This window comes from Alexandromys fortis, unplaced genomic scaffold (assembly GCF_014885135.2).
Source record: "Alexandromys fortis isolate MF-2015 unplaced genomic scaffold, M_Fortis_MF-2015_v1.1 scaffold_41, whole genome shotgun sequence".
Taxonomy (NCBI): domain Eukaryota; kingdom Metazoa; phylum Chordata; class Mammalia; order Rodentia; family Cricetidae; genus Alexandromys; species Alexandromys fortis.
The window spans coordinates 11,492,841-11,516,343 of NW_026067923.1; the positions used below are offsets into that span (position 1 = coordinate 11,492,841).

The following is a 23,503-nucleotide window of genomic DNA, read 5'->3' on the forward strand; positions in this document are numbered from 1 at the left end:
TTTTCCATGTTTTCGATATGTAAAGAGCAAAATGATGAGTCTCAGGATAAAAAGATCATGGAGGCCTCCTAAATCTGTTTCTAAATGCATGGCCTTTAAGTTTTCCTTTGCAGAGTCACTGTCAACGTGAATGCCAGACATTTCTGGTGAGTCACATCTAGGCATCTGGTTTCTGTTAGGAGAGGCACCAAATATTTGAGGGATAAAGAATTCATTTTTAAATCTCAAGTTGTTTTGCATTACATTTCTCAAATTCAAAATCTCACATCCAAGAGCAGCTAATATATAAAATATACTCATAACATCTTCAAGCTGAAGAGGTTTTGGTTAAATAAATTATTAAGATTCAGCTGTCAGGGAAGAAAAATCCAGCCTCCCGGAGTCTCTAAATAATATTGCAGAGCTTTACGGAAGAGACACTCCCTGCGGGCACTTCATCTGTGAGTCAATCATCCCCAGACTGAAAACACTGAAGGAAAAGACTTCACCAAGTTCCAGGGACCAAACCCGAGTCAGCTGTGCACCGCACACTCTGCTGTGTGTGGGCTGGGCGACCACACCCTGCTGGAGCCTCCTGTCCCTGCGCAGCTCCCCCGTCTCCAGCACTGGCTAGCATTGCCTGTCCGGACTCTTGTGAAGTTAGACCCACGATAACACGTGCAGACTTCTTTTCCTTGTGTGTCCCTTCACAAGACAGCACAGCAAGTGATGACACTGTTACTTTGTGTTAGAAGGAATCTCGAAGTGACGTAAGGCTCTAGAAGGATGTTCATAGGTTACCTGGAGCTGTGGCTCATAGATGTGTGTGTGTGTGATGGGTGTGCACACATACAGCGGTGCCATTTTATGTGTAGGAAGGAGTTAGGCACTCACAGATTTCAGTATCTGCATGGAGTCCTGGAACCAACCGCCTAAGGACGCAGAGGAACAATGTGTTGTAAGAGTTCTCAGACCTAACCTATGGGCATTTTTAAAGGGTGATGGTGGTGGCAATGGGACAATCCCCACCTCTTGCTATGCTAGATGTAATTTCATTAATTGACAGATTTTACTGACTATGACTCAGATTGTCAAAGCCGACCCATCCTCTGCCTCACTCGCAATGGCCTCTACTCTTCCTCCGTTATGCACTTTCTGCAATTTTAGCTAGACATGGCCAACAAGATAGAGCTGGCATTTTGTTGGTATCATCTTATGTTTATCTTTGGATACTGAGTATAAAGTTCTTGAGTGTTTTATAGGGATTATCTTTTGTGTGTGTGTGTGTGTGTGTGCACGTGTGTGTATATGTGTCATGTGCTAAGCATGCACTCTACCACTGAGTTATACCCTTAGCCCCTCCTTCTCTTGTGTGTGTGATGTATGTGGGTGCACATGTGTGTGTAGCCGCTCACTGTACATGTGTATATTTGTACGTGGAAGACAAAGGTTGACACTGGGTGCCTTCGTTTTTTTGAGACAGGATCCCTTAGTGAACCGGGACTGGCTTGTCAGTGGGTCCTGGGCATCAGCTCGCCTCCACCTGTCACCTGAGTTGTACGAAGCTGTGACTGCCAGTTACGTGGATGCTGGAGAAGGGAGATTTGAACCCAAGAGCTGTAAAAACTGAAAGCATAAAACACTAAGTCCACGTTTTCTCATGATTTTCTATAGCCCCAATTTCATTTTTCCAATGGTATCTTTTAATATTATGGTGCCTATCTTTTTTCTTTATATAAACACACTTATATATGGTTGAAAAGGTGAGTCATACTAATATATAATTTTTGCCACTTGTCTACTGCCAACATCTTTTATGAAACAGACATATATTTCCAAGAGATTTATTTCATCTTTATTAATAATATCATAGTCTTCTGCCATTTACCGTATTAGTATGTATAAATGAATGTTTAGATTGCTTTAATTTTTATTACCCAAAAAAGTACTATCAGAGACATCCTTGTCATTTTTTTTCTTTTGCACACTAATGTTAGTTTTTTTCAGGATAAATTTCTAGACATGCAGTGTCTGGACATAGGATATTTGTATGTTTGATAGACAGTTTCTGTCCATTTGGCACACGGACTGAGAGTCAGCATGTTCAGCAGGGTTTGGTTTAGGAACACTGACCCCTGGGGTGTGGCCCACGGGTTTTACATAATCCACGTCGAGGCGTCTCCTGAAGGATAAAGTCACGTCACAATTCAAACCGGCAGCAGGTGGATTAGTTGTGGAGATAAGGACAAAGATGAGCCTGGCCCACTTCTGCTATCTGTTCACGGTGGTGATCATTTCACTGACGAGGTAATTAGTACAGTTTCATTGATGCTTCAAACAAGGCAGACAAGTCCTCTTCTGACTGGGCACGGGGCGCAAGCTTGGTGACCCTTTCCTGAGACGGTAAACAAAAGGAGTTATCTGGGGCTTGGAAGTGATAGTGTCAATGCTACGTGCTCGCGGAAATTAGTTTGGCCATTAGAGACAACGACTAGAAAGTTTAAATATCCTATAGAAACAGCTTGGCGTAATCCAGCACTTGAGAGGCAGCGGCAGGGAGTCGTGAATTCAAGGCCAGCCTGAGCTATATAGAAAGCATCTGGCTAAAAACAAAACCAAAACAAACAAAGGATGGTCAAAGAAAGTCCCCAGCCGCAGGTCCCAAGCCGTATTCCTTGAATGATTTGGGCTAATTCCCAGCTCAGGTTTCTCAAGAACTACTTCTTTCTCATGAGGCTTTGGAAAGCCTTCTGGTCAAATGTACAGAAACAAACCATCCTGCCCACTGATCGGAGGGGACCTGCCAATGGCCTCTTCCTAGCTGTCCCCAGACAGTCTTGTCCCTGGTAACAGCAGTGCTGCTAAGAAAAATGTAACTGCTGGTCCTCGACCCAAGACCACTTCCTTCACAACTTGTGTCAAGACACACCCAAAAGTACTTTCTGTAGAAACGACCCTTTAGGCTATGCGCAACAAGGAATCTATTTTCCCCTTATTAACCAAAGTTTCATATTTACATTTTCCAGTCAGTTTAGTGGTTTACTTCATTTCTCCAGTGGTCATGGGTGGAGTTGGTGATGTCAACAGCCAATGGCTATATGTTCTCTCAGTGGCTCCATGATCCTTCTGGAACAAGGGACTAACAAAAGATGGCTATCTGCTACCCACATGAAATGAACACACACTACATCACACAGGCCCCATCGTCATGGGCCTTTGGCTCTATTTTCTGGTGATAAGCAGGTGTTTGGATGCATAACCCGCTAGTAGGCAAGCACAAGGGGGGGGGGGGCAAAGGCCTGGCTGTGTTTAGTGCTCTGATCTGGTACCCAACACAGTGCTCAACATACAGCAAATGTATTACCAACAGTTAGTTGCTGAGTTAATGAAGAAGGTGGGAAGAGGAGATACTGGCATCTACCAGGCACCCACATGCAAGGCAGACTGCAGACTCTGCCCAACTCTCCTATTTTCCTCAGTTCAGAAGTTCAGACAAGGAAAAATCTCAGGATACATTTGTGTGCAGGATCCCTTGATCCAAGTCTGCTGGACCCACCTTCAAGATAAATCACATCTGACACGCCAGTCCTCCCACCACCACCCTGACCTGCAATGGGACGTTTCCAGTTTTGCTCCACTATCGCCCCCTAGAGGCTATTCTCTTGACAGTAGCCAGCTCTCCTTTTGCCTCAGCAGAGACCTGGGTTTACAAATTCTGGATAAATGTCCATTTGGGATCAGAACAAAATCATGGGGTTGCCATGCAGCTCAGCTGGTAGAGTGCTAGCTTAGCAGGCGAGAACCCCCAGATTCTGTCTCCAGCACAACAAAAACAAGGTATGGTATGGTGGCTCCCACTGCTACTTCGAAACTCAGGAGATAAGAGGCAGATGTGTTAGAAATTCAAGGCCACCCTCAGTTACCCATCAAATCTGAGACCATCTTGGCATACATGAGATACAATCTCAAGAAAAAAAAATCATGACGTGTGACGTCTCCTCAATCTGGCTCTGTCCTTCAACCTCCCCTCTCTCATTGGCTCATCCTCCCCTACTGCCCCCCCCATCTTTTTCCCTGCCCTCACTGGCTCCCTCTCTCTCCACTGGCTCACTCGCCACCATTGTCTCGTCCCCCCTCTTTACCTCTCCCCCACTGACTCACATCCCCCCCCCCCAACACACACTGGCTCACTTACCCTATTTGTTTGCTTGAGACAGGCTCTTACGTAGCTCAGACTGCCTTTAAAGTCCCTCTTTAGCAGAGATCTGCACTACTGATCCTTCTGCCCCTATTTCCCAAGTGCTGGGATTACAGGTGTGCACCACCACACCCAGATCCACCATCCCGTTTACATTTCAGCCTTCTCCACATCCCTTCCTTCCCTAGCTGCCATGTCTGGGCTGCCATGTCACGAAAGACACTGGACTGCCCTCACTGGAGTTCCCGCCACATGGTCCGCACGGGATTTCTCTCTATCTTATTACTTAGGCATTCCATCCCACCAGGGATCATCGTCTGGAAGTTCTTATGTCTCAGGAGAAGGGAGGCGAGCTCCAGGCATAAGCCCTAAAGCCCCTGAAAGAAAAGAAAAGAAAAGAAAAGAAAAGAAAAGAAAAGAAAAGAAAAGAAAAGAAAAGAAAAGAAAAAACAAAAAACCTGAAAGAACACATCGTGGGAAATCCTGATGACACCAGGCTTGGCGTTTGATTCCTTGGATGTGACAGCAAAGACACAGAAGACAGAAGAGAAAATAGAAACCTGGAATGGACTAGATCAAAATATATGACTTCTGTATACCAAAAGACCGTAGCAAGACAACGAAATGACGGCTCCCAAAATGGGTAAATGCAAACAGTATATGTGATATATTAATGTCCAGAATATAAAAACTATTCTTATAGTGCAACAGCAAAACACCAAAGGGAGCAATCCAAAAATCAGCCAAAGTCTTGAATAGATATTTCTCCAAAGAATAACACATAAATAGCCAATACACCCAGGACAATATGGTCAGTGTTCTTAGCCTTTAGGGTGTGCAAATCTAATTCTCACCGAGGCACTGCTGCGTACCACTAGGCACTCATAAAAACAATGGAAACTAACAAGTGCTGGAGAAGATAAAGAGAACTGGAGCCCTTTGTGTTGTTAATAGAAACGTAAATGGTGAGGCGCTAAGGAATAGTTTCCCAGTGCACCAGGAAGCTAAAAACTGGACTGAAATTGGTAGCACCTGCTAGAAACCTCCGCACTCGGGAAGTGAAAGCGGGGATGATCAAGGCCAGCCTGGGTACATAGTGAGATCCTGTCTCAAAAAACACCAATAAAATTACCATAGGAACAAACTGTATACTCATGGATACTTACTCCAAAAAACTGAAAGCAGGGATGCAAACGTAGGTGGTGGTTTGAATAAAAATGGCCTGTGTAGGCTCAGAGGGAGTGGCACTATTAGGAGGTGTGACTTTGTTGGAGGAGGTGTGTTACCAGGGTGCAGGCTTTGAGATCTCAGACGCTCAAGCCAGACCTTCGGATCCAGATGTAGAACTCTCAGCTCCCTCTCCAGCACCACGTCTGCCCATGTGCCACCATGTTCCCCGCCATAACAATAGTGGACTGAACCTCTGAAACTGTAAGCCTGCCCCAGCTAAATGCTTTCCTTTATAAGAGTTGCCATGATCATGGTGTCTCTTTACAGCAATAAAACCCTAACTAAGATAATATGCTTTATTACCAGTGTTCAAAACAGTCAGAAGGTGGAAACAACCCAAGGGCTCAGTACAGGCATGGAATGGTATATCCACAAGATATAGTATATCCACACAAGGAGATATTACTCATCCATAAACAGGAACAGAATTCTGACACATGCTACATTGGTCAACACATTAAGGTAAAATAAACCAGTCACAGAAAGACTGACCGTGTATGTATGATTTCATGTATATGAGGTGCCTAACCTAGGCACTTTCGGAGACGGGAAAAAGATCTTAGGTTGCTAGGGGCTGTGAGAAAGGCAATAGGGCAGTTGTTCAGTGGATAGAGAGCTACTTGGGATGTTAAAAAAAGATCTGCAGTGGAAAGTGTTTTTTGTATAGCACTGTGGCTATATTAAATACTATTGAACTATACACATAAAAGTTATTAAAAAGATAAATTAATGTTAATTTACTACAATTAAAAATAAAAATGAGAAAGGAGGATGGATGACATCTTAGAGAAAGTGGGAGGAAATGCTGTTGACTATGGATGAGCCAAAGGCAAAATTTTTATATTCTAGCAGATCTTATTAATATTTATCAATCTATCATTTATCATTCTCTATCCTTTCTATCTATCTATCTATCTATCTATCTATCTATCTATCTATCTATCCATCCATCCATCTACTCGAATCTTTACCACCTATACCTATTTGCAATCAATCACCTATTTATTTATAATCAATCTACCTATCACCTACAGATAATCTATCTGCTTGCCTATCTAATTCTAATTAGAATCTGTCTGTCTGTCTGTCTGTCTGTCTGTCTGTCTGTCGGTCTGTCTGTCTGTCTAGTTTCTGGCAGGATAAAGAGCTGGCTTTCAGTTTGTGCTATGGCCAGAGACGATGGTGATGATGGCAACGGTTTCCACAACATTTTGTTATAACAAGGAGGAGCCCTCTGATGAGCTCAGAGTCTTTTGCCGGGACCTGTTCCTCTCTGGGGAGGCGGTTCTGGACTCTGAGGAGTGGCTTGACCATGCCTCTGCCAGCTCTCTCTTCACACTGCCAGCCCCAGTGATCGGGCAAATATGGCGAGAGATAAAGTGTTTGATCCTATGCCATATACAAGTCAAATGGCTTCAGAATGAAGATGCGTTGAGCAACGTGCTATTATTTACAGACACGGAGGCCAAAGAACAACTGATTAACCCGGGAACTGCAGTGAAGACTCCACTCTTAGCACATTCATAAGATGACACCATTTCAGCTGGTCTGTCTACCGAGAGTGGGAGTGCTCACTCGGGCCGCCGCTGCTCCCCACTAACGGAATGTTTTGACTTGAAAAGCCAATGTTTCTTTCCGGAGGCTTCAGAAATCGAACTCCGAAGATGAATTTGCTCTTGCCCATCCCCTCTGCAGCTGGGCCATGCAGCTGGAAGCCTCTGCATGCAGGGCTGCCGTTCGCTGCCACTAGCACAGGCTGTGTGTTTGGTTAAGAAAAAACGGGCCTGCTCGCTCTTTCTAGAGAAAACTGACCCCTGGCTGAAGAACATAAAAGAGTCTTTTATCACACACAGACTCTATAAAACAAACTTTCTGGCAAGACTCCTTGCAGGGTTCAGTACATCACACTTCCTTAAATCTGGTGGATATTAGTGAGTGAAGACTGGTCCTCTGTGCATGTAAAATTCTGAGGTTGCCATGGCATTCCTGTAAGACACTCACTGCTGCCAAAAAAACAAAACGAAACCCCCACAGCACTTCTTCATCTGCAGGTTATTTCTGTTCTAGTGAGGGCTCTCTATGGCTGTGATAAAACAGTGACCAAAACCAACTCAGGGGAGGCAGGGGCTGATTTCACCTAACAGCTCCCCAGTTCACAGTCGGAACAGGGGAGTCAGGGCAGGGACTCAAGGCAGGAACCTGGAGGCAGGAGCTGAAGCAGTGACCGCAGAGGAGCGTTGTTTTCTGGCTTGCATTCATGCTGCCCAAACCAATAGCACGTGGGAGACTCTTAGGCATTCCCAAGTTTGGCTACCAGCTTGAGATGCAGCCTCCCCCACCCACCACCACCACAGCTTCTGTGTGCTGACCCCGAGGAACCACTCCTCAGGCCATCTCTCAGGGACAGCCAATTCTTCAGTCCCAGCTGACCAGAATCAATTATCTCAGTAAACCAAATGTTTCACTTCAGTGGTGCCGGTCTATTGTTAATCACAGCTGACCAGAAACCACAGATTCTTAATTCAAAATACCAACCAAATGGCCCTATAGTCTTTGAGGGGCTCTCAGTCTTCCCAGGCCTCCGACATTAGCGTTTCTTTAACATTGCTTCCTCCCAGGCTCCTGTAACAGCTTCTTAAGCTCTGACCACCTGGTGGCCTTTTCAAGCCCAAACCTCCCAAATCCTTCCATAATTCTCCCATAACAATACGGTCATGCCCATCACCACAATACCACACTCTCTGGTACAGATTTCTGGTTTCCATTGCTGTGATAAACACCACAACCAAAAGCAACTTGGGGGAAGAAAGGGTTTGTTTGGTTTCTCGGTTTATAGTTTATCATCAAAGAGAAGTCAAGGCAGAAGCTGAAGCGGAGAACAGGGGATCACTGCCTACTAGCCTGCTCTCGGGGGCTTGCCCAGCTTCCTTTCTTATATACAAGGGAGGACCACCTGCTCAGGGATAGCGCCACTCACAGTGGGATGGGCCCCCACATCATTAAAAACATAAGCGCTTCAGACAGGAGCACAGGTCACTCTGATGGGGGCAATTCTTCAGTAGGGATTTCCCCTTCCATGGGAATTCAAGTTTGGTAAAGTTACAAAAACTAACAAGCATAAGAATTCTTGGAAGTAAGCAAATTCATATTCTTTTATTTTTTTCTAAAATTATATTATTATTTATTACGTGTATATGTGTGCACCATGGCACGTGTGTGGTGGTCAGAGGAGAACTTGTGGCTTTCAGATCCCTCTACCATGTGGGTCCTAGGAACTGACTCAGGAGGTCATTCAAGTTTAGCAGCAAGCACCTTTACCTGCTGAATCACCTCACTGGCCCTAAAAAGTTGTATCTGTGGCGCTGGCGAGATGGCTCAGAGGATAAGAGCACTGGCTGCTCTTCCAGAGGTCTTGAGTTCAATTCCCAGCAACCACATGTGGCTCACAACCATCTGTAATGAGATCTGGTGCCCTCTTCTGTCCCACAGGGATACATACAGGCAGAATATTGTATATATAATGAATAACTAAATCGTGAACATAGTCCTGGGATAAACAGGAAAGACAGCAGCCCTGAGACAATGCTAGGAAGCCAGAAGTCACACTGAAACCATGGTGGCCCCTAGGTCTGTGGAATTCCTGGACATGTTTCCATGGCTGCCTTTGTTTTACTCAGTCTTAGGAAACACCTGGCTATAGTTACCACCACCAAGCCACTTGCTCACCCGGACAGAGGCTTTAGAGGAGAAGCTGCAGGTAAGAGTTCGTTCAACATGTCTACCAGGCTGGGTGTAGCCGAGGATGGAGGAGCAAAGTGGAGCCCTGCCCTCATCAGTCGTAGGCTTGGCTAGCATAGCTACAACGGCCTTAACAATGTCTTACATTGTGGCTCAACAGGTTAGAGAGATGGATCTGTAGGTTGGCTCAGCACCTATGCTGTATCTCAAGACATTTGTGTTTCTAGCTCATTTACATGGTCAGGTGCAACTGGATCCACTGGGCTTGAGCTGAGTCAGGGAAACCAGTGGCCCATGGGCAATCTCTCACCAGTATGCTGAGAAGTCAAGAAAGTGGGAGCAAGGAGCACCCAGTTACTTTTCTTAAAAGTCTACCCACACAGGAATCTAAATTTATACCTAATGGTAATAATTGTAGGTAAAGATTGTTCATCCAATTAGATGGGACGTGTTTCCAGTTTACTGAGGTTCCCTGCATTCTGTTGCCTCAAATTACTTTGTCCATTGCTTCTGTGGGCATAGGAACTGTGAGCTCAAACTGTCCAAACATCTTCTGTGAATGACGAGGTTCTCTATGGTCTGGACGGTGAAGGGCTGGGGAAGATGGGGCTGGTTTGAGTCCTTGCTTTCCTGGAGTGGATGTGGAAAAGGCACCGCTGCTTGTGGTCAGTAGGCTGCTGCATGCATAGACAGATATCCTAGCTGTTGGCTGCCCCAGAGCCAGGGAGGGACCTGTGAATGCTGAGCGCTGGACAACAGAGCCCCATGGTGATCCCTGCTTTCCTGCTTTTGACTGGGAGTGGCCGCGTGTGGTAAGCAAGGTATAGTCCATGGACTCAGTGCTTGTGGGTCTGCGCACCCTACTTTATAGTACATGGCAATAGAAGAGGATCTTGGTCCATTACAATCTGGAGTACTATCTCCAGAGAGGTCAAAATAGAGATCACATCTTCATGTGGTTCTCAGGAGAGGGAGCTTTATATCGGTAATGATTCGACTTTATAAACATGAATAATTTAGTTTATAGTCTTTAGCAAAGTTTAAATAAATGAAATAAGGTAGAGAGGGACACAGATGTGTATGAAATAAACAATTTACCCGAATGACTCAAATGCAAACTTGCAATAATTCCAACTTAAGAGCTAAGCTTGCATTCTATGGAACAGTAGAGATCTGTGGTGATTTATCCTGGAAAATAACACCGGCAGTCCTTTTGCCCCGTCTTATGGGGAACTCCCGAAACTACAGAAGTGTGGGAGGGGGAGGGGTTTCCATAGATCAAGTCAGTTTGGCAGTTTGCATCTTGGGTTTTCATAAAGGGTCCTTTCAGTTTACCACATGAAGGAACACACAGGCGCAGGGAGGGGCCAGGCTACTTTTGCACTACGGGTTCTCGAGTGGCTGTGAGGGGCGTTGCAAGGTTCCCCTCCAGCTCTGTGCTCAGCAGACATGAAGGCCACATTGTGCATCTTACCTGGGGCAGTGTCCCTTTCACCAAGGAAGGGATGTCATCCTTGGAGTAGCCAAGGGCACTGAGACCATCATCAACATTTAGGTCAAACAAGAATTGTCGGAGGGTATCTGCCAACACAGGCCCAGCGTCTTGGGCCCTGGCGGTGCGGATGTCGGCTCCTAGGAGAGAAGTGCAGACCATGGGAAGGAAGGGAAGCAGCTTCCAGGTCCTTCTCAGTCACAGTATCAGCTGAGTATGTGAACTGTCCCCAGGGCCACCTCCAAACACTGAGGTCCAGGGCCCTGCTAGGCTTCCCTGAGATGTCTCTGTGGTCAGTGGTCAAGCCCACGTTGGCAAGACCAGGCTGAGGAGCCAACTGCTCTTCAGACCAGCTGCCTGGGGCTCTCAGCTCTCACAGTTTTCAGGGGACTTCGGATTCCTCCCTGTCCACTCTGTGTGGCGGGAAGCAGAGTGATGGAGCCAAGGAAGGAGATGCTGAACAGAGGACAGGGAAAGACAGCTGGTGCTAGCTCATGGGGGTTGCACATGTCTAGGGGGGGCACAGCTTATACGGCTCTCAGGACTTGGTATTTACTGACCCCTAGAGGTGTGTGTGTGTGTGTGTGTGTGTGTGTGTGTGTTCAATGTCTTCTAGCAGCAACAGAAGACACAAGGCTTTTGCAAATAGCTTGAGGCAAGGACAGAGAGCTACAAATGCCACACATTGACCACAGAAAAGGAAAGAAAAATATGATGACAAAACTGTTATGTGTGATTGAGAAAGAAGAAGTTTCTGCTTTATACCTAAAAATGTGATTTTTTTATTTTATTTTATTATTATTATTTTGTCTATGTTGCTAAAGGATAGGGGATGTTCCTCTTAGAAAATGTCTCAGTGCCAGTCAACATATGAAGACTCAGGGAATGGCGCTTCCCGTGAAGATAACGACGTGAAGAAGGTTGCCAAGGTTTGGAGATTTAATTTTAAGGACAGAAGCTTAATGATTCCTAGCGCAAACAATAACAGAGGTGTCAGTGCAGCAGAGTTCTGTTCTTAGGCAGGGACGTGTGAAACTTCCCAAGGGAAAGACGCAGGTTTCCCGCCCCTTGCTTAGCACCCGCCCTGCTGCCCGTCTATCTAAGCGGAACACCTGCGCGGCCCACAAGGCTAGCATTAGCATTCGGCAAACAAGGGTAGCATTGGTCGATGCATAAACGAAATGCCGGCAAAGGGGAGGCTCCCCCTCCTCACTGCGGCACACAACACCGTAAGTCAGATTTCAGGCTCCTCCTTCTGTGAGGGTCAGCGCGACTTTAGTTCCAGGAAAAGGTAAACAGAACCAGACACAGGGCCAGATGGAGAGCCACATGCTGAAAGGTAACCCGGGCCTGGCAAGATCCATCTGCAAAACCCAGCGGCAGCTGAGAACAGATTAGGTGAGAGGCGTGACACAGGATATGGGGTTACGGGTTTATGATCCTGGGATAGCCGCCACCAAACACAGTGCACAGACTTCTGTGCTTTCCTGTGAAGCACTTTTTAGGGGAAAAGAAGGTGAAATGAAAGAAAATGAGCTGGTCTAGCTAAGAAAAAAAAAACCATAAGATTTTGTAGGGAATTAATATATTTAACTGGCAATATGGGCTAATACTAAAATTCCTCAGCAGTTAGAACTGCTGTGTTTGTCTCCCAGTTTCGTTTAACTGACTCTGCCTTCTTATGATGTCTGTGCTGCTTGGAGCAGGCCCTGAAAGTTCAGTGAGATCTATAGCAGATCTAGCCTACAGTTTGGACTCCCCCCCCCCCACCCCAGCTTTAATTTTTACCATTCTCATATTTACAGAGGTCACAGCTATATCCCAGCATGGGTGCACATTTTCCTCCCTAAAGGGAAAAGGGCTACAGGCCCCTTGTAAATCTGCCAATGTGCTCACACAGGACACACTGCAAACTGAAGCCTGGGTTTGGCTCCCAGTCCTGGGTTTCTGACATTAGCATTCCCGGCACAGCACCTGGAGCTGTGGGGCACACAAAGGGCTGGTGTGAGAGGGAGGGCCAGGGCAGTGGCCCTGTGGGAGGAGGATGTCTGCGGTCGCTCCTGCCTCCTCGGGGATCATCTTTCCAACGGCTCAGCCACACGGGCATAAAGAAGAATTGAGTTTTCGGTACAGCCTTTCTCTTTCTGCCCACCCTAAACATAAGTAAAGGAATAAGATGTTCTACAAGTTAATCAAGTTCTCCAAGTCACCTAAAAAGACTCCTTGTTTCAGAAAAATACCAAGATTTTTTTTTCCCTCCTACTACGGCTAAACAGAATATAATTCTATCTCTATAAGAGTCAAAACGCCCAGTGGGCATCTCACTAGAGAGATTACTTATTCAACAGTATGGCAAATAGGTTGCTCATTTGAAAGTGCTTTTGTTCCTTGTTTAGCTTCTCCGGGATTGGGGGTTTCTGCTGCTTCCTTGATTCGTTTTAGCAGTGATTCGGCATTGCAAAAGTCTATGAAGTCATTACTTTGCGTGCCTCCTTTGGAGGTGAAAGCTGAGCAAGTAAGCAAGTAGCATCAGTATAGGTTCCATTTCATTACAGATCCTAAGAAGCATAAAACTATGGTATTTAAAATGCTGCCCAGGGCTTGGGGTGGGGGTGGTGGGGTGGGGGTAAGGGGAGATGGGGAGAGCTTGGGGGAATGGGACAGTTGGGATGGAGGAAGAGTGGATATGGGAGCAGGGAAGTACATATCTTAATTAAGGGAGCCATCTTAGGGTTGGCAAGAGACTGGACTCTAGAGGGGTTCCCAGGTATCCAAGGAGATGTCCCCAGCTTGTTCCTTGGGCAGCAGAGGAGAGGGAACCTGAAATGGCCCTATTCTATAGCCACTCTGATGAATATCTTGCATATCACCATAGAACCTTCATCTGGTGATGGATGGAGATAGAGACAGAGACCCACAATGGAGCACTGGACTGAGCTCCCAATGTCCATATGAGAAGCAGAAGGAGAGAGAACATGAGCAAGGAAGTCAGGACCATGAGGGGTGTGCCCACCCACTGTGACGGTAGGGGCTGATCTAATGGGAACTCACCAAGGCCAGCTAGACTGGGACTGATGGAGCATGTGATCAAACTGGACTCTCTGAACGTGGCTGACAAGGAGGGCTGACTCAGAAGCCAAGGACAATGGCACTGGGTTTTGATCCTACTGCATGTACTGGCTTTGTGGGAGCCTAGCCAGTTTGCTTTCCTAGACCTGGATGGAGCGGGGAGGACCTTGGACTTCCCACAGGGCAGGGAACCCTGACTGCTCTTTGGATAGGGGGGGAAGGGGGAGGGAAATGGGAAGAGGGGAGGAAGTGAAAATTTTTAATAATAATAATAATATAGAAAAATGCTGCCCAGAACTTCAGGCAAATCGTTGCTGTTTTATCACTGAGTTACTCCAAAACAACAGCTTTTGTTACTGTTCCTGGGAATCACTCTGTTGTGGAGCGTTTGTTTAACTAGGCAGAGATGTGTTGCATTTGTTTAACTATGCAGAGATGTGTTGCATTTGTTTAACTATGCAGAGATGTGTGGCATTTGTTTAACTATGCAGAGATGTGTTGCATTTGTTCACATTGAGGAATATTCGTTTAACTATGTAAAGATGTGTGGCTGTTTTACCTTGCCTGTCTAGGACACCTGATTGGTCTAATTAAAAGCTGAATGGCCAATAGTGAGAAAGGAGGTATAAGTGGAACTTCTGGGCAGGGAGAGTAAGTAGGAGGAGGAATTTAGGCTTGAGGAAGAAAGAAAAGACAATGCCAGAGCATCAGCCAGTCAGACAAGGAGGAAGCAGGAAGTAGAGCACAGAGGATAAATAAAAGGTGAAAAGCCCTGAGGCCAATGCAGAAGAGTAAAAACAGCTTAAGTTAAAAGAACAAGTGTGACAAGCCTAAGCTAAGGCTGAGCATTCATAATTAATAATAAGTCTCCCTCCGTGTCTTTGGTGGGCCAAAGACAATGCCAACTACAACATTGCATCTTGGAGGCCACAGATTTGTGAGTGATGGTTCATACCTAGTATTTCTGCAGTCTCCAGATGCCGCTCTGGAAACATCTGGGCTGTGAAGGTGAACACTGCTGGAGATGTGAGCACCACAGAGAGGCCATGGGGCTGGGGAGAGACGGACAGAAAAGCTTTCTTCCTTAATACATGACTCAGAAGAGCCGAGAACTCGCATGCTGGGGTGCAGCTTAGCGACACAGTCCCTGCCAGTATGATAAGGTCCTGAATTCCATCCCCAGCCCCGCCCCCACTAAAGATATACTTAAAGATTTAGCTGAGTAATTTATTATTAAATATTTTTACCACCAGAGGGTGATCCACATTGTATTCCTTGGCTTTATATGTCTTCACTAAACCTGAAATTGGGTAAGACATGCCATGGCTGGAAAAGAAAAAAAATCTGTTGACACACAGATGCCAGAAATCAACAACACGGACATTGTTGTGGGAGCGCCCTCTTGTCTCTGGACGGTATGGTTACCTACGTGATGTATTCTACAGGATGCATTTCTCAGATGCCCGGATGGACTGTGATGCTCTCTGACTTTAGCGTATTCGTTCACAGAAACCTCTGAGATGGTCAGACCCCAGAGATCAGAGAGTCCTGTGTGCTGCCCAGCAGGCAAGCTGGACCCACTAGTGACCCATTCTGCGAATAACTGACAGATTGTTTCAAGGGTCGTGTATCAATGGCGCCAAATTATAAAGTCCAGCCCACGAAGCTCGGCTACCCAGGTCTACTGAACTGACTTTCTCAGACCTCTGACATGAGCTAAATCGAAAGATCCTGCTTCTCCGAGTGACTGGATTCAGAACATACTTGACTCTCTTGGAAGCAGAAAGTTACTGCTGAGTATGCTCTCAAGAAGTGTTAGGGCTCATGGAGCTTTCAAAGGCAGCTGTATAGCGATACTTAAAATTTTCAATGGTTTTTAATAGTTGTCTATGTTCTTTGTACACAATAAAAATTATTCATACTATCTTTCCTTCTAGCCATTTTATGCATATATTTAATTTATGATCATATTGGACATATTTGTTTCTAGATTTCTTTCCTTTATTTTTTACTTTGTGTGTTTTGCCTGCATGTGTATCTATGTACCCCATGCCTGCAGTGCCCTTGGAGGCCAGAAGACACATTGGATCATCCGGAACTGGAGTTACATGTGGCGGTAAACAGTCGATGAATGCTGAGAACCCAACCTAGGCCATTTGAAAGGGCAGCTGTTGATCTCCAAACCGCCAAGCCTCTCCCCAGGCCCTGCGCACCTGTGCATATAATTTTGTACATTGCTTTTGTTGCCTAATATTTTGTTTGTTCTAAGATAGTCTCATGTAGCCCAGGCTGATCTTGACCTGTCTATGTAGCTGAGGATGACTTTAAAGCCCTCATCCTCCTGCCCTATACCTTATAAGGGCTAGGATTGCAGGTACGAGCCCCTGTGCCTGGTGTTATAAGCTATTCTTTGCATTTTCCTGTATAAATCTGCTTTAAATACTATTCCTAATGACTTTACTTTATTAAGTACTATACATGCATCCAAAATGTTCAATTATAAATTACACTTAGGTGAACATCTTTATAAGGAAATCCATTTTACAGATCATGGATATTTATTTAGGCTAGATTCCTAAGAGTGAAACAGTGGGCCAAGGGGAGTAAACATTTTCAGGCTCTAGTACATTTTGTATACTTGCTTTGGGTGTAATAAATTCCCGCTCATATGCCACAGAGCTTGATGCTCACCACTGCCTTGCACCAGCAAAGCCCTGCTCAATTCTTAACATTCTCTGTTTATGATTTTAAAGCACTTTACCGATAACATTTCAGTCAAAGTTTAATTTGGGACTATTAACGAAGATTCTGATTGCTCCCTCTCTCTTTTATGGGACAATCCTGCATTTGAGATTTTACAAATTGCAATATATAGCAAGATACAGAGAAGCAAGAACCCTCATAAATTGCTGGTGTGAATTAAAAATGTTATAGGCACTAAAAAAATTAATAAGAAATTTCCATAGATCCAGAAATTCCATTTATTGGTGTCAAGTAAGAGAAATAAAAATGTGCACATAAAACTTGTACAGTATATTATTTATAGCAACAAATTTCCACCAGCTGATAACAGGTCAAATAAAATATGGTATCTCAGCCAGACAGCGGTGGCGCACACCTTTAATCCCAGCAATCAGGAGGCAGAGGCAGGCAGATCTCTGCGAGTTCGAGGCCAGCCCGGTTTACAGAGTGAGTCCCAGGACAGGACAGACAGGGCTGTTACATAGAGAAACATTATCTTAAAAAAGAAAAAGAAAAGTTGCGTCTCCATATAATAGACCACTATTTGACTGTAAAAAAGAAGTGGTTCTAAGAGCATCCAAATAAAGCATGGCAGATGCAAAGGACCAGGTGCTTTTACGCCTTTGACGTGCCCCAGCTGGGAATTCCAGAGAAGGGAAATTGCTCAGTGGTGTCTAGGCATCAAGGGAAGTGTTGGCATTGGTGAGCTGAGGATGTGGGATTTTCTTACGAGGCTAATAAAATGTTCTAAAACTAAAGGGTGCAGGACTCTGTGCACAGATTAAAAGCCATTGACTTACATACGCTTTAAACGAGCAGACTGTATAGCATATGAATTTAAAGCTGTCATAGGAAACCTATGACCTAATGAACTGAATTCAAATTAAGAAAATATTTGGGGAAACCTCAGATTTCTTCCTTGTACAGCATATTTAAAATTTGCCCCTTGTCCTGAACTATTAGATATTACTATTTAGAAAACAGTACCTTGAGTTAAGAGAATAAATGGTGTGTTCACTTACCACAAATGAACACCAGCGTTGCCAAAGCCGATGCCAGCGAAAGCGCTTGCAAAGTGCATACTAGACCTCGCTTCCAGATCCTCGGGGTTCCTGACAGCCCTGTTGAGTTACAGAAATATGGAGTGACGCCCCAACATTGCCATTGTCTTCTGAATAAAGAGCTGCCTCAGGGAAAGGCAAGATGGGGGAGGAAATTAGGGAGGTTACTCAAACAACCGCCTGTCTTCTCAGTGAAAACCGAAGCAACATATTTTTCTCATCAGCGGCCTCACCAAGGGCATAATAAACACGCTGTCAGCTGGCTGACGGGAAGGGGCCGGGACCAGAGCCCTGACCTTGCACTGTGTGTGCGCTCTAGGGAGGTGACCTGGGACTCCCTCTTCGTCATCGGTCAATGATCCTGAAGGTTGTGACCAGACTCAGAGTGTACACTCTCAGAGGGCACCAGGAGCCCTGTCACCCTAGGCTACCTGCAGGCCAAGCCAGCCTAGACATCTTTCTGTCTGGGACACTGATCCGGATTGAACTGTGTGTTCTTGCTGTTTCGGGAGTCTGTTCCCATTTGCTCTTTCATAAACAGTGGCTGTAAATACGTATACTTATATATTTGTATTCTTTAAAAAATGAAAGGATTAGTCAACTTTTAAAATATTTCGTTTAAACTTTTGTTTTTAGATACGAGGTCTTGTTACATTGCCCAGGCTAGTCTGCGTTCCGATGCTCGAGTGACCCCCTGCCTAAGTTTCCCCAGCCATTGGGACTCCAGGTGCTGCTACCACCCAGCTTGTACTTGTGTTCTTAAATCTTCTAAACCTCCCAGGAATCCTTTCACATTTCCTGTCTTTTCTGTTTCCTGAGTAGCTACATTTCTTTTTCCTTCACTTTAATTCACGGGAGTTTTCTCCATGGGTGGCTCCTGCGTGCCTTTGGGGCATAGATGACACAGCCAGCTTAGGCCTGTGTGGTTCTCATTCCCGCTCAGTCACCCCAGCTTCACCGCGGGAGCTGTTGCTCTGAAAGAGTTTTGCTTCGTAGCCCTGGCTGGTTTAGTACTCACTGCGTAGCACAGCCTGACCTCAAACTCGTGGCAATCCTCCTGCATCAGGCTCCCCCAAGTTCTTGAGTTACAGGTGTGTACTGCCATATCCGGTTAGTTTGGGGGCTTTGGTGAGCAAACCTCTCTTTATTTCATTTGTCTTCTTTACATTCTAGGAGCTTCAGTTGTTCTGAAACTGGTGCCTATTTGAACTGACAGGTCTAATTTTCGCCGGCCTGACCTCAGATCCCTTCAGAAGTCACTAGTGGCTGCCCTGGAGAGCAGACGGCGTCACCATCCATGTCCCCATGTCAGCTCACCGTGTCAGCATCAGGCACGCCAGGTTTCACCGGAGAGCAGCTCACGAGTTTCTGTCCCAGCTCTTTCTCCCCAGGGTGACATACCTCTTCAGATACTTGGCAACAATCCGTAGTGCGTGGACTGCCCAGATGTCGCTGATTGGGTTGCTGCCCTGGTAGGCTGGCCGTTGGATGGGGTTGGAAGGGCAGGGGCTCCGCATGTTGTAGGGAATGGCCGTGTACGACTCCAGAGCATGGCTGCAGAGAAACGTAAACATAGAACGGGCATTGCCTTCCTCCTCACCCTTCATCCCTTGAAAGCTTATAGCTACATTTGGAATTTATTTATTTATTTATTTATTTTGGTTCTTTTGAGACAGAGTTTCTCTGTGTAACCCAGCTGTCCTGGAACTCTCTGTAGACCAGGCTAGCCTCAACTCAGAGATCCGCCTGCCTCTGCCTCCCGAGTGCTGGGATTAAAGGCGTGTGCTACCGCTGCCTGGCCATTTTAAACTCTTCACCTGAAAAAGATTGGAGTCTATTTTTAATGTGCCTTACGCTCAAGGTTGGCTCTGAGTATTTCAGAGCTGCCCCCCTTGCGGGCCTGTGCTCAGCTGCAGGTGTGACTAGATTCATCTAGCGAAAGACACACGATGGCCTCAGTAGAACACAGATGATGTTTTGCCTGGCAGACTTCCCACTGTTAGAGGGAGGATTCACTCTCTTCTCTAGGTAAGAAGCAGAAAAGGCACCTTCTGGATGGATTAGAAGAAACTAAGAAAAAAAACAATGCACTTGGTAGATGGATGCTCGTGGCTTTGAAGTTCTCAACTGGAACTGCAGGAGACGCGCAAGGGTCAATGGCCCATAGGGAGGGCGGAGCAGTATGAGTGGTTGGATCTAAAATGGCCCCCAAGGGGGTGAAAGAGAAGAGGTCCCCAGCCAATCCCCAGCCAATGGCCCTTTCGATAGGTAGTAAAGCTTGTAGTAGGTGAGGTCTAGTAGAGAGAGGTTAGGCCACAGGGTGCGTTGGAAGGGACAATGGAACTCTTTGTCCCTCCTTGTATTCTGACTGCCATGTGTTGCCACCATGATATCCTGTGCCACCACAGACTCGAAACAGCAAGGCCAAGTGACTGTGGACATATCTAAAACACAAACCAAAATAACCCTTTCTTTAAAAAAATGTTAACTGACTTATTTACCTTTCCTGTTTCTGTGCATTGTTGTGTCTGTGTGAAGGTGTCAGCTGGGAGCTGGAGTCACAGACAGTCGAGAGCTGTCATGTGGGGGCTGGGAATGGAACCTGTGTCCTCTGAAAAAGCAGCTAATGTTCTTAGCCACTGAGCCATCTCTTTAGCCCCAGCCTGTCTTCCTTCTCGGGTGATGATTTCGGGTGTTTTGCCACAATGATGGCTCAATGTAAGCAGTGTTGATGTCTTTCTCCTCCCCCACCCTTCTGTAGACAGTGGCATCCCCCTGAGGTTATTGCTTGGGCCATGGTAGACTTATTATGGGCTTTATAGCTAGGGAGGGCAACTTTATTTCCATTATTCCTAAACAATCGGAGACATCTCACCAAATTTCTAACAATACTGAACAGGGTGGAGTTAGTTTTCTAGATAATAGGACACAGGAACAGACTGGAGGTTGGACAGAGTGATGGTCACTTCTGGCTCAGATGGACATCATTTGACAGCAGTCAGCACCTGTGATATGTCTGTCACACGCCCTGGGGTAGTGTAGGGGATGAGAGTAAGGAAGCCCCGTCCTCACCAAGCTCACAGTGCACCAGGGGAAACGGGCAAAGGAAGGGCATGGTGGTAGAAGCCAGGCTCACACAGAGCATCTGGTGTGTTGACCAGATCAGCAAGCAGATAACAGGACAGGAAATAGAGCCAGGCTGTAACCCTCAAATCTACCTCTAGTGACATATTGCCACCAGCCAGGCTCCCCCTCCTCAAGGCTGCATGACCTCTCAAAACAGCAGCACCAGCTGAGGACCAAGTGTTCCAACAAGTGGGCCCACGAGGGACATTTCAGACATAAGGAGTTGTGTGTGAGTATTCTTGCGTGCGTGCGTGCATGCGTGCTGGCATATTGCAGTCTGGAAGCTTGTGAGAGACGTGGAAAGACTATGGGTTGGATTTAGGAAAGCCTATCAGGAGGCTACTGCAATGGTCTGAAGAACGGCCGAACAGCCGATGTAGCCTGAACCAAGGAGGAAGAATGAAGCCTGAGGAGACAGACAGGTATGAGAGAGTCAAGGGGCCCAAGAAACTGGATCTGCCGAGTTTGGGCATGGTGGGAGAAGAGGAATGTTATACCAAGTCCTGCTCCTGAGGAGATGGTGGATGCAGGAGAAGCTGTGGCACCAGGTGATTAAGAGAACGGAACGGCTTCACTGCATGGACTTTCATACACCACCATTTTAAAAAGACCCCGCAGAGTACATTATAGCATGCTGATGCGAAGATGCAGTGTATTGAAACACATTGCTGGGATTAAAAAAAAAACACACCACATACAGATGTTAAGAGATGCTGACAGCCAGGTGTGGTGAGGCACACCTTTAATCTCAGCACTCTGGAGACAGAAGCAGATGGATCTCCATGAGTTCGAGGTCAGTCTGGTCTACGTAAAGAGTTCTAGGCCAGTCAGGGCAGTATAGAGAGACCTTATCTCATAATTAAAAAAGAAACAAATCTTCTGATTTCGAGGACACAACATTCTTGTACCAGTGGATGGACTATGGTGGTTTGAGACTTGCAAGTGAAGAGCCGGGGTGCTACTCAAGGAGACTGGCAACGATGGCCTAGCTTAGGAACGGGATCTGCAGTAGGTTTACAGATGGGATCTTGGCACATCACAGCCGAAACCACAGGCGCCTACTGTGAGCCCGGTCAAGTTCCTAAACCCTGGCAATTCAATCTCCTTTTCTCTTGCGAGAGTCTCACATTGCAGTGTTACAGAGAGGTGATGTGTGTAAGGTCCTGCGAGAGAGCACACATGCTGGTCCTCCAGGTCCTAGAGCATACACGCTGGTCCTCCAGGTCCTGAGAGCACACATGCTGGTCCTCCACCCCGGAAACACTAGCCACTTTTCCTGACCTCCCTTCACTGCAGCCTAATCCTTCCCCAGTTTGTGGCCATAGAGACAGGCGGTCTAGTCCAGGAGCTTCATGTGATCTTAAACTGATCCTTTATTTGTGGCCCCAAAGCCTCCGATGTTGTCCAGGGTGAGATAGCCTGCCTGAGGTAGGCTTGAGGACTCTAATTTGACCACATCAAATCAGACATTTCCCTGTAGGAGAGGAGACAATGTCAGCCAATAGGAGGGGTGCTATACAGTTAATCAGGGAAGGCTTATCACTGCATACAGCCCCTTAGGTGGCAAAATACTGTTTACAGACAAGTCCTGAAAAGGCCCTCTGGGTGGCAGTGGTACCTACCAAAGGACATCAAAGCCACTGTTGGCCACCACCTGGCAGGGCATGTGCAGGGTGTGCAGAGGGTCAACTAGTCCCAGTGTGGGCTTGATGGCTCGCGAAGCAATGCCTAAAACATAAGGAATTTTAGTATGTTAAAGGCATGGGCTCTCTTAAGAATGAAGTACCCTTAGGACAATACATTTCAAAAGAAAAGTATGAGAAAAGATGCATTTTCATGCCGTGATACAAGCAGCAGTGGAGAGTGACCTGGGACCAGAACCCGTGCTCCCAGGGTTGTGCTGGCTGGCTCCCAGGATCCCAGGGGCCAGTCTGTGTAGTTCTTTCAGCTGCCTGGAGGAGAGACACTGCTGGCCCTGCTGGTAGTGCTTACTACACAGAAGCTGGCAAGGACGCAAACCAGGGTTTATTTCTCATTCGGTTCTAAATGTTCACCAGCATACCCCTGGCCGCTGTTCTACTCCTGGCTGTGCGGCAGTGGACAGGTCGCTTAACCACCCAGAATTAGCCTAAGACTAGGCCTTACACAGGTGTGCATACACACACACACACACACACACACACATGCATAAGAATAAAGATTAGATAATATGTACATAAGCAAAAACTGTAAGGCTGAATAAATGCTGCTTGTTTCGGTTTTTGTTAATAATGTCAAGGGGCATGTAATTTAACTAAGAGAAAGAGCTACAGAGATGTGTAGCTCTGGACATAGCTGAACATCAGCTTATTCTGCTGCGAAGGCTGGAAGCAGTATATTGCGCCAAACTCAAGGAGGGGGTCATTTCTACCACAGCAGTCAAGGGTCAAGCAGTAGCCCCCAAATGACTAAGAAGATGGAAACAGAAGTGAACTGGGGTGGGCCTGTAGGGATCGGCTGGGATGGGACTCAGACAACTTTGTAGACTTATGTGATGTCTAGACTCTTGATTGACCATGAGTATTTGTTAAAACCCATCAAACAGACTCTTAAAAAGTACACATCTCATTGTATAAAATCATGTTTTGAGAAACTGTTAAAAAATGTCAAAGAGAGGGAACACCCATTTACCATTGATACAACCACTGATATGGGCAGGTGTACAGCCTACTAAAATTCATGGCATTCAGGGCTGGGGAGATGACTCAGTGGCTAAGAGCAAGTATTGCTCTTTCAAAGGACCTAAGTTCGGATCCCAGCACCTAGGTAAAGTGGCTGGCTCATGCCTCCTTGTAACTCCAGCTCCAGGGGAATTCCCACAGCAGTGGA

At 46.2% G+C, this 23,503-nt stretch overlaps 1 protein-coding gene across 1 annotated transcript in view; it reads right to left on the minus strand.

Moving 5' to 3' along the window:
- Window positions 1-1,811: 1,811 nt before the first annotated feature.
- Adhfe1 (alcohol dehydrogenase iron containing 1) overlaps window positions 1,812-23,503 on the minus strand; it is a 24,972-nt gene continuing 3,280 nt past the window's right edge. The window contains exons 5-11 of the mRNA XM_050142077.1: window positions 22,258-22,363; window positions 18,911-19,063; window positions 17,471-17,569; window positions 14,954-15,032; window positions 14,662-14,758; window positions 10,620-10,777; window positions 1,812-2,374 (exon numbers count right to left, since the gene is read on the minus strand). Of these exons, the coding sequence (XP_049998034.1) occupies window positions 2,291-2,374; window positions 10,620-10,777; window positions 14,662-14,758; window positions 14,954-15,032; window positions 17,471-17,569; window positions 18,911-19,063; window positions 22,258-22,363 (776 nt within the window). The 3' untranslated portion in view covers window positions 1,812-2,290. The remainder of the gene's footprint in view (window positions 2,375-10,619; window positions 10,778-14,661; window positions 14,759-14,953; window positions 15,033-17,470; window positions 17,570-18,910; window positions 19,064-22,257; window positions 22,364-23,503) is intronic.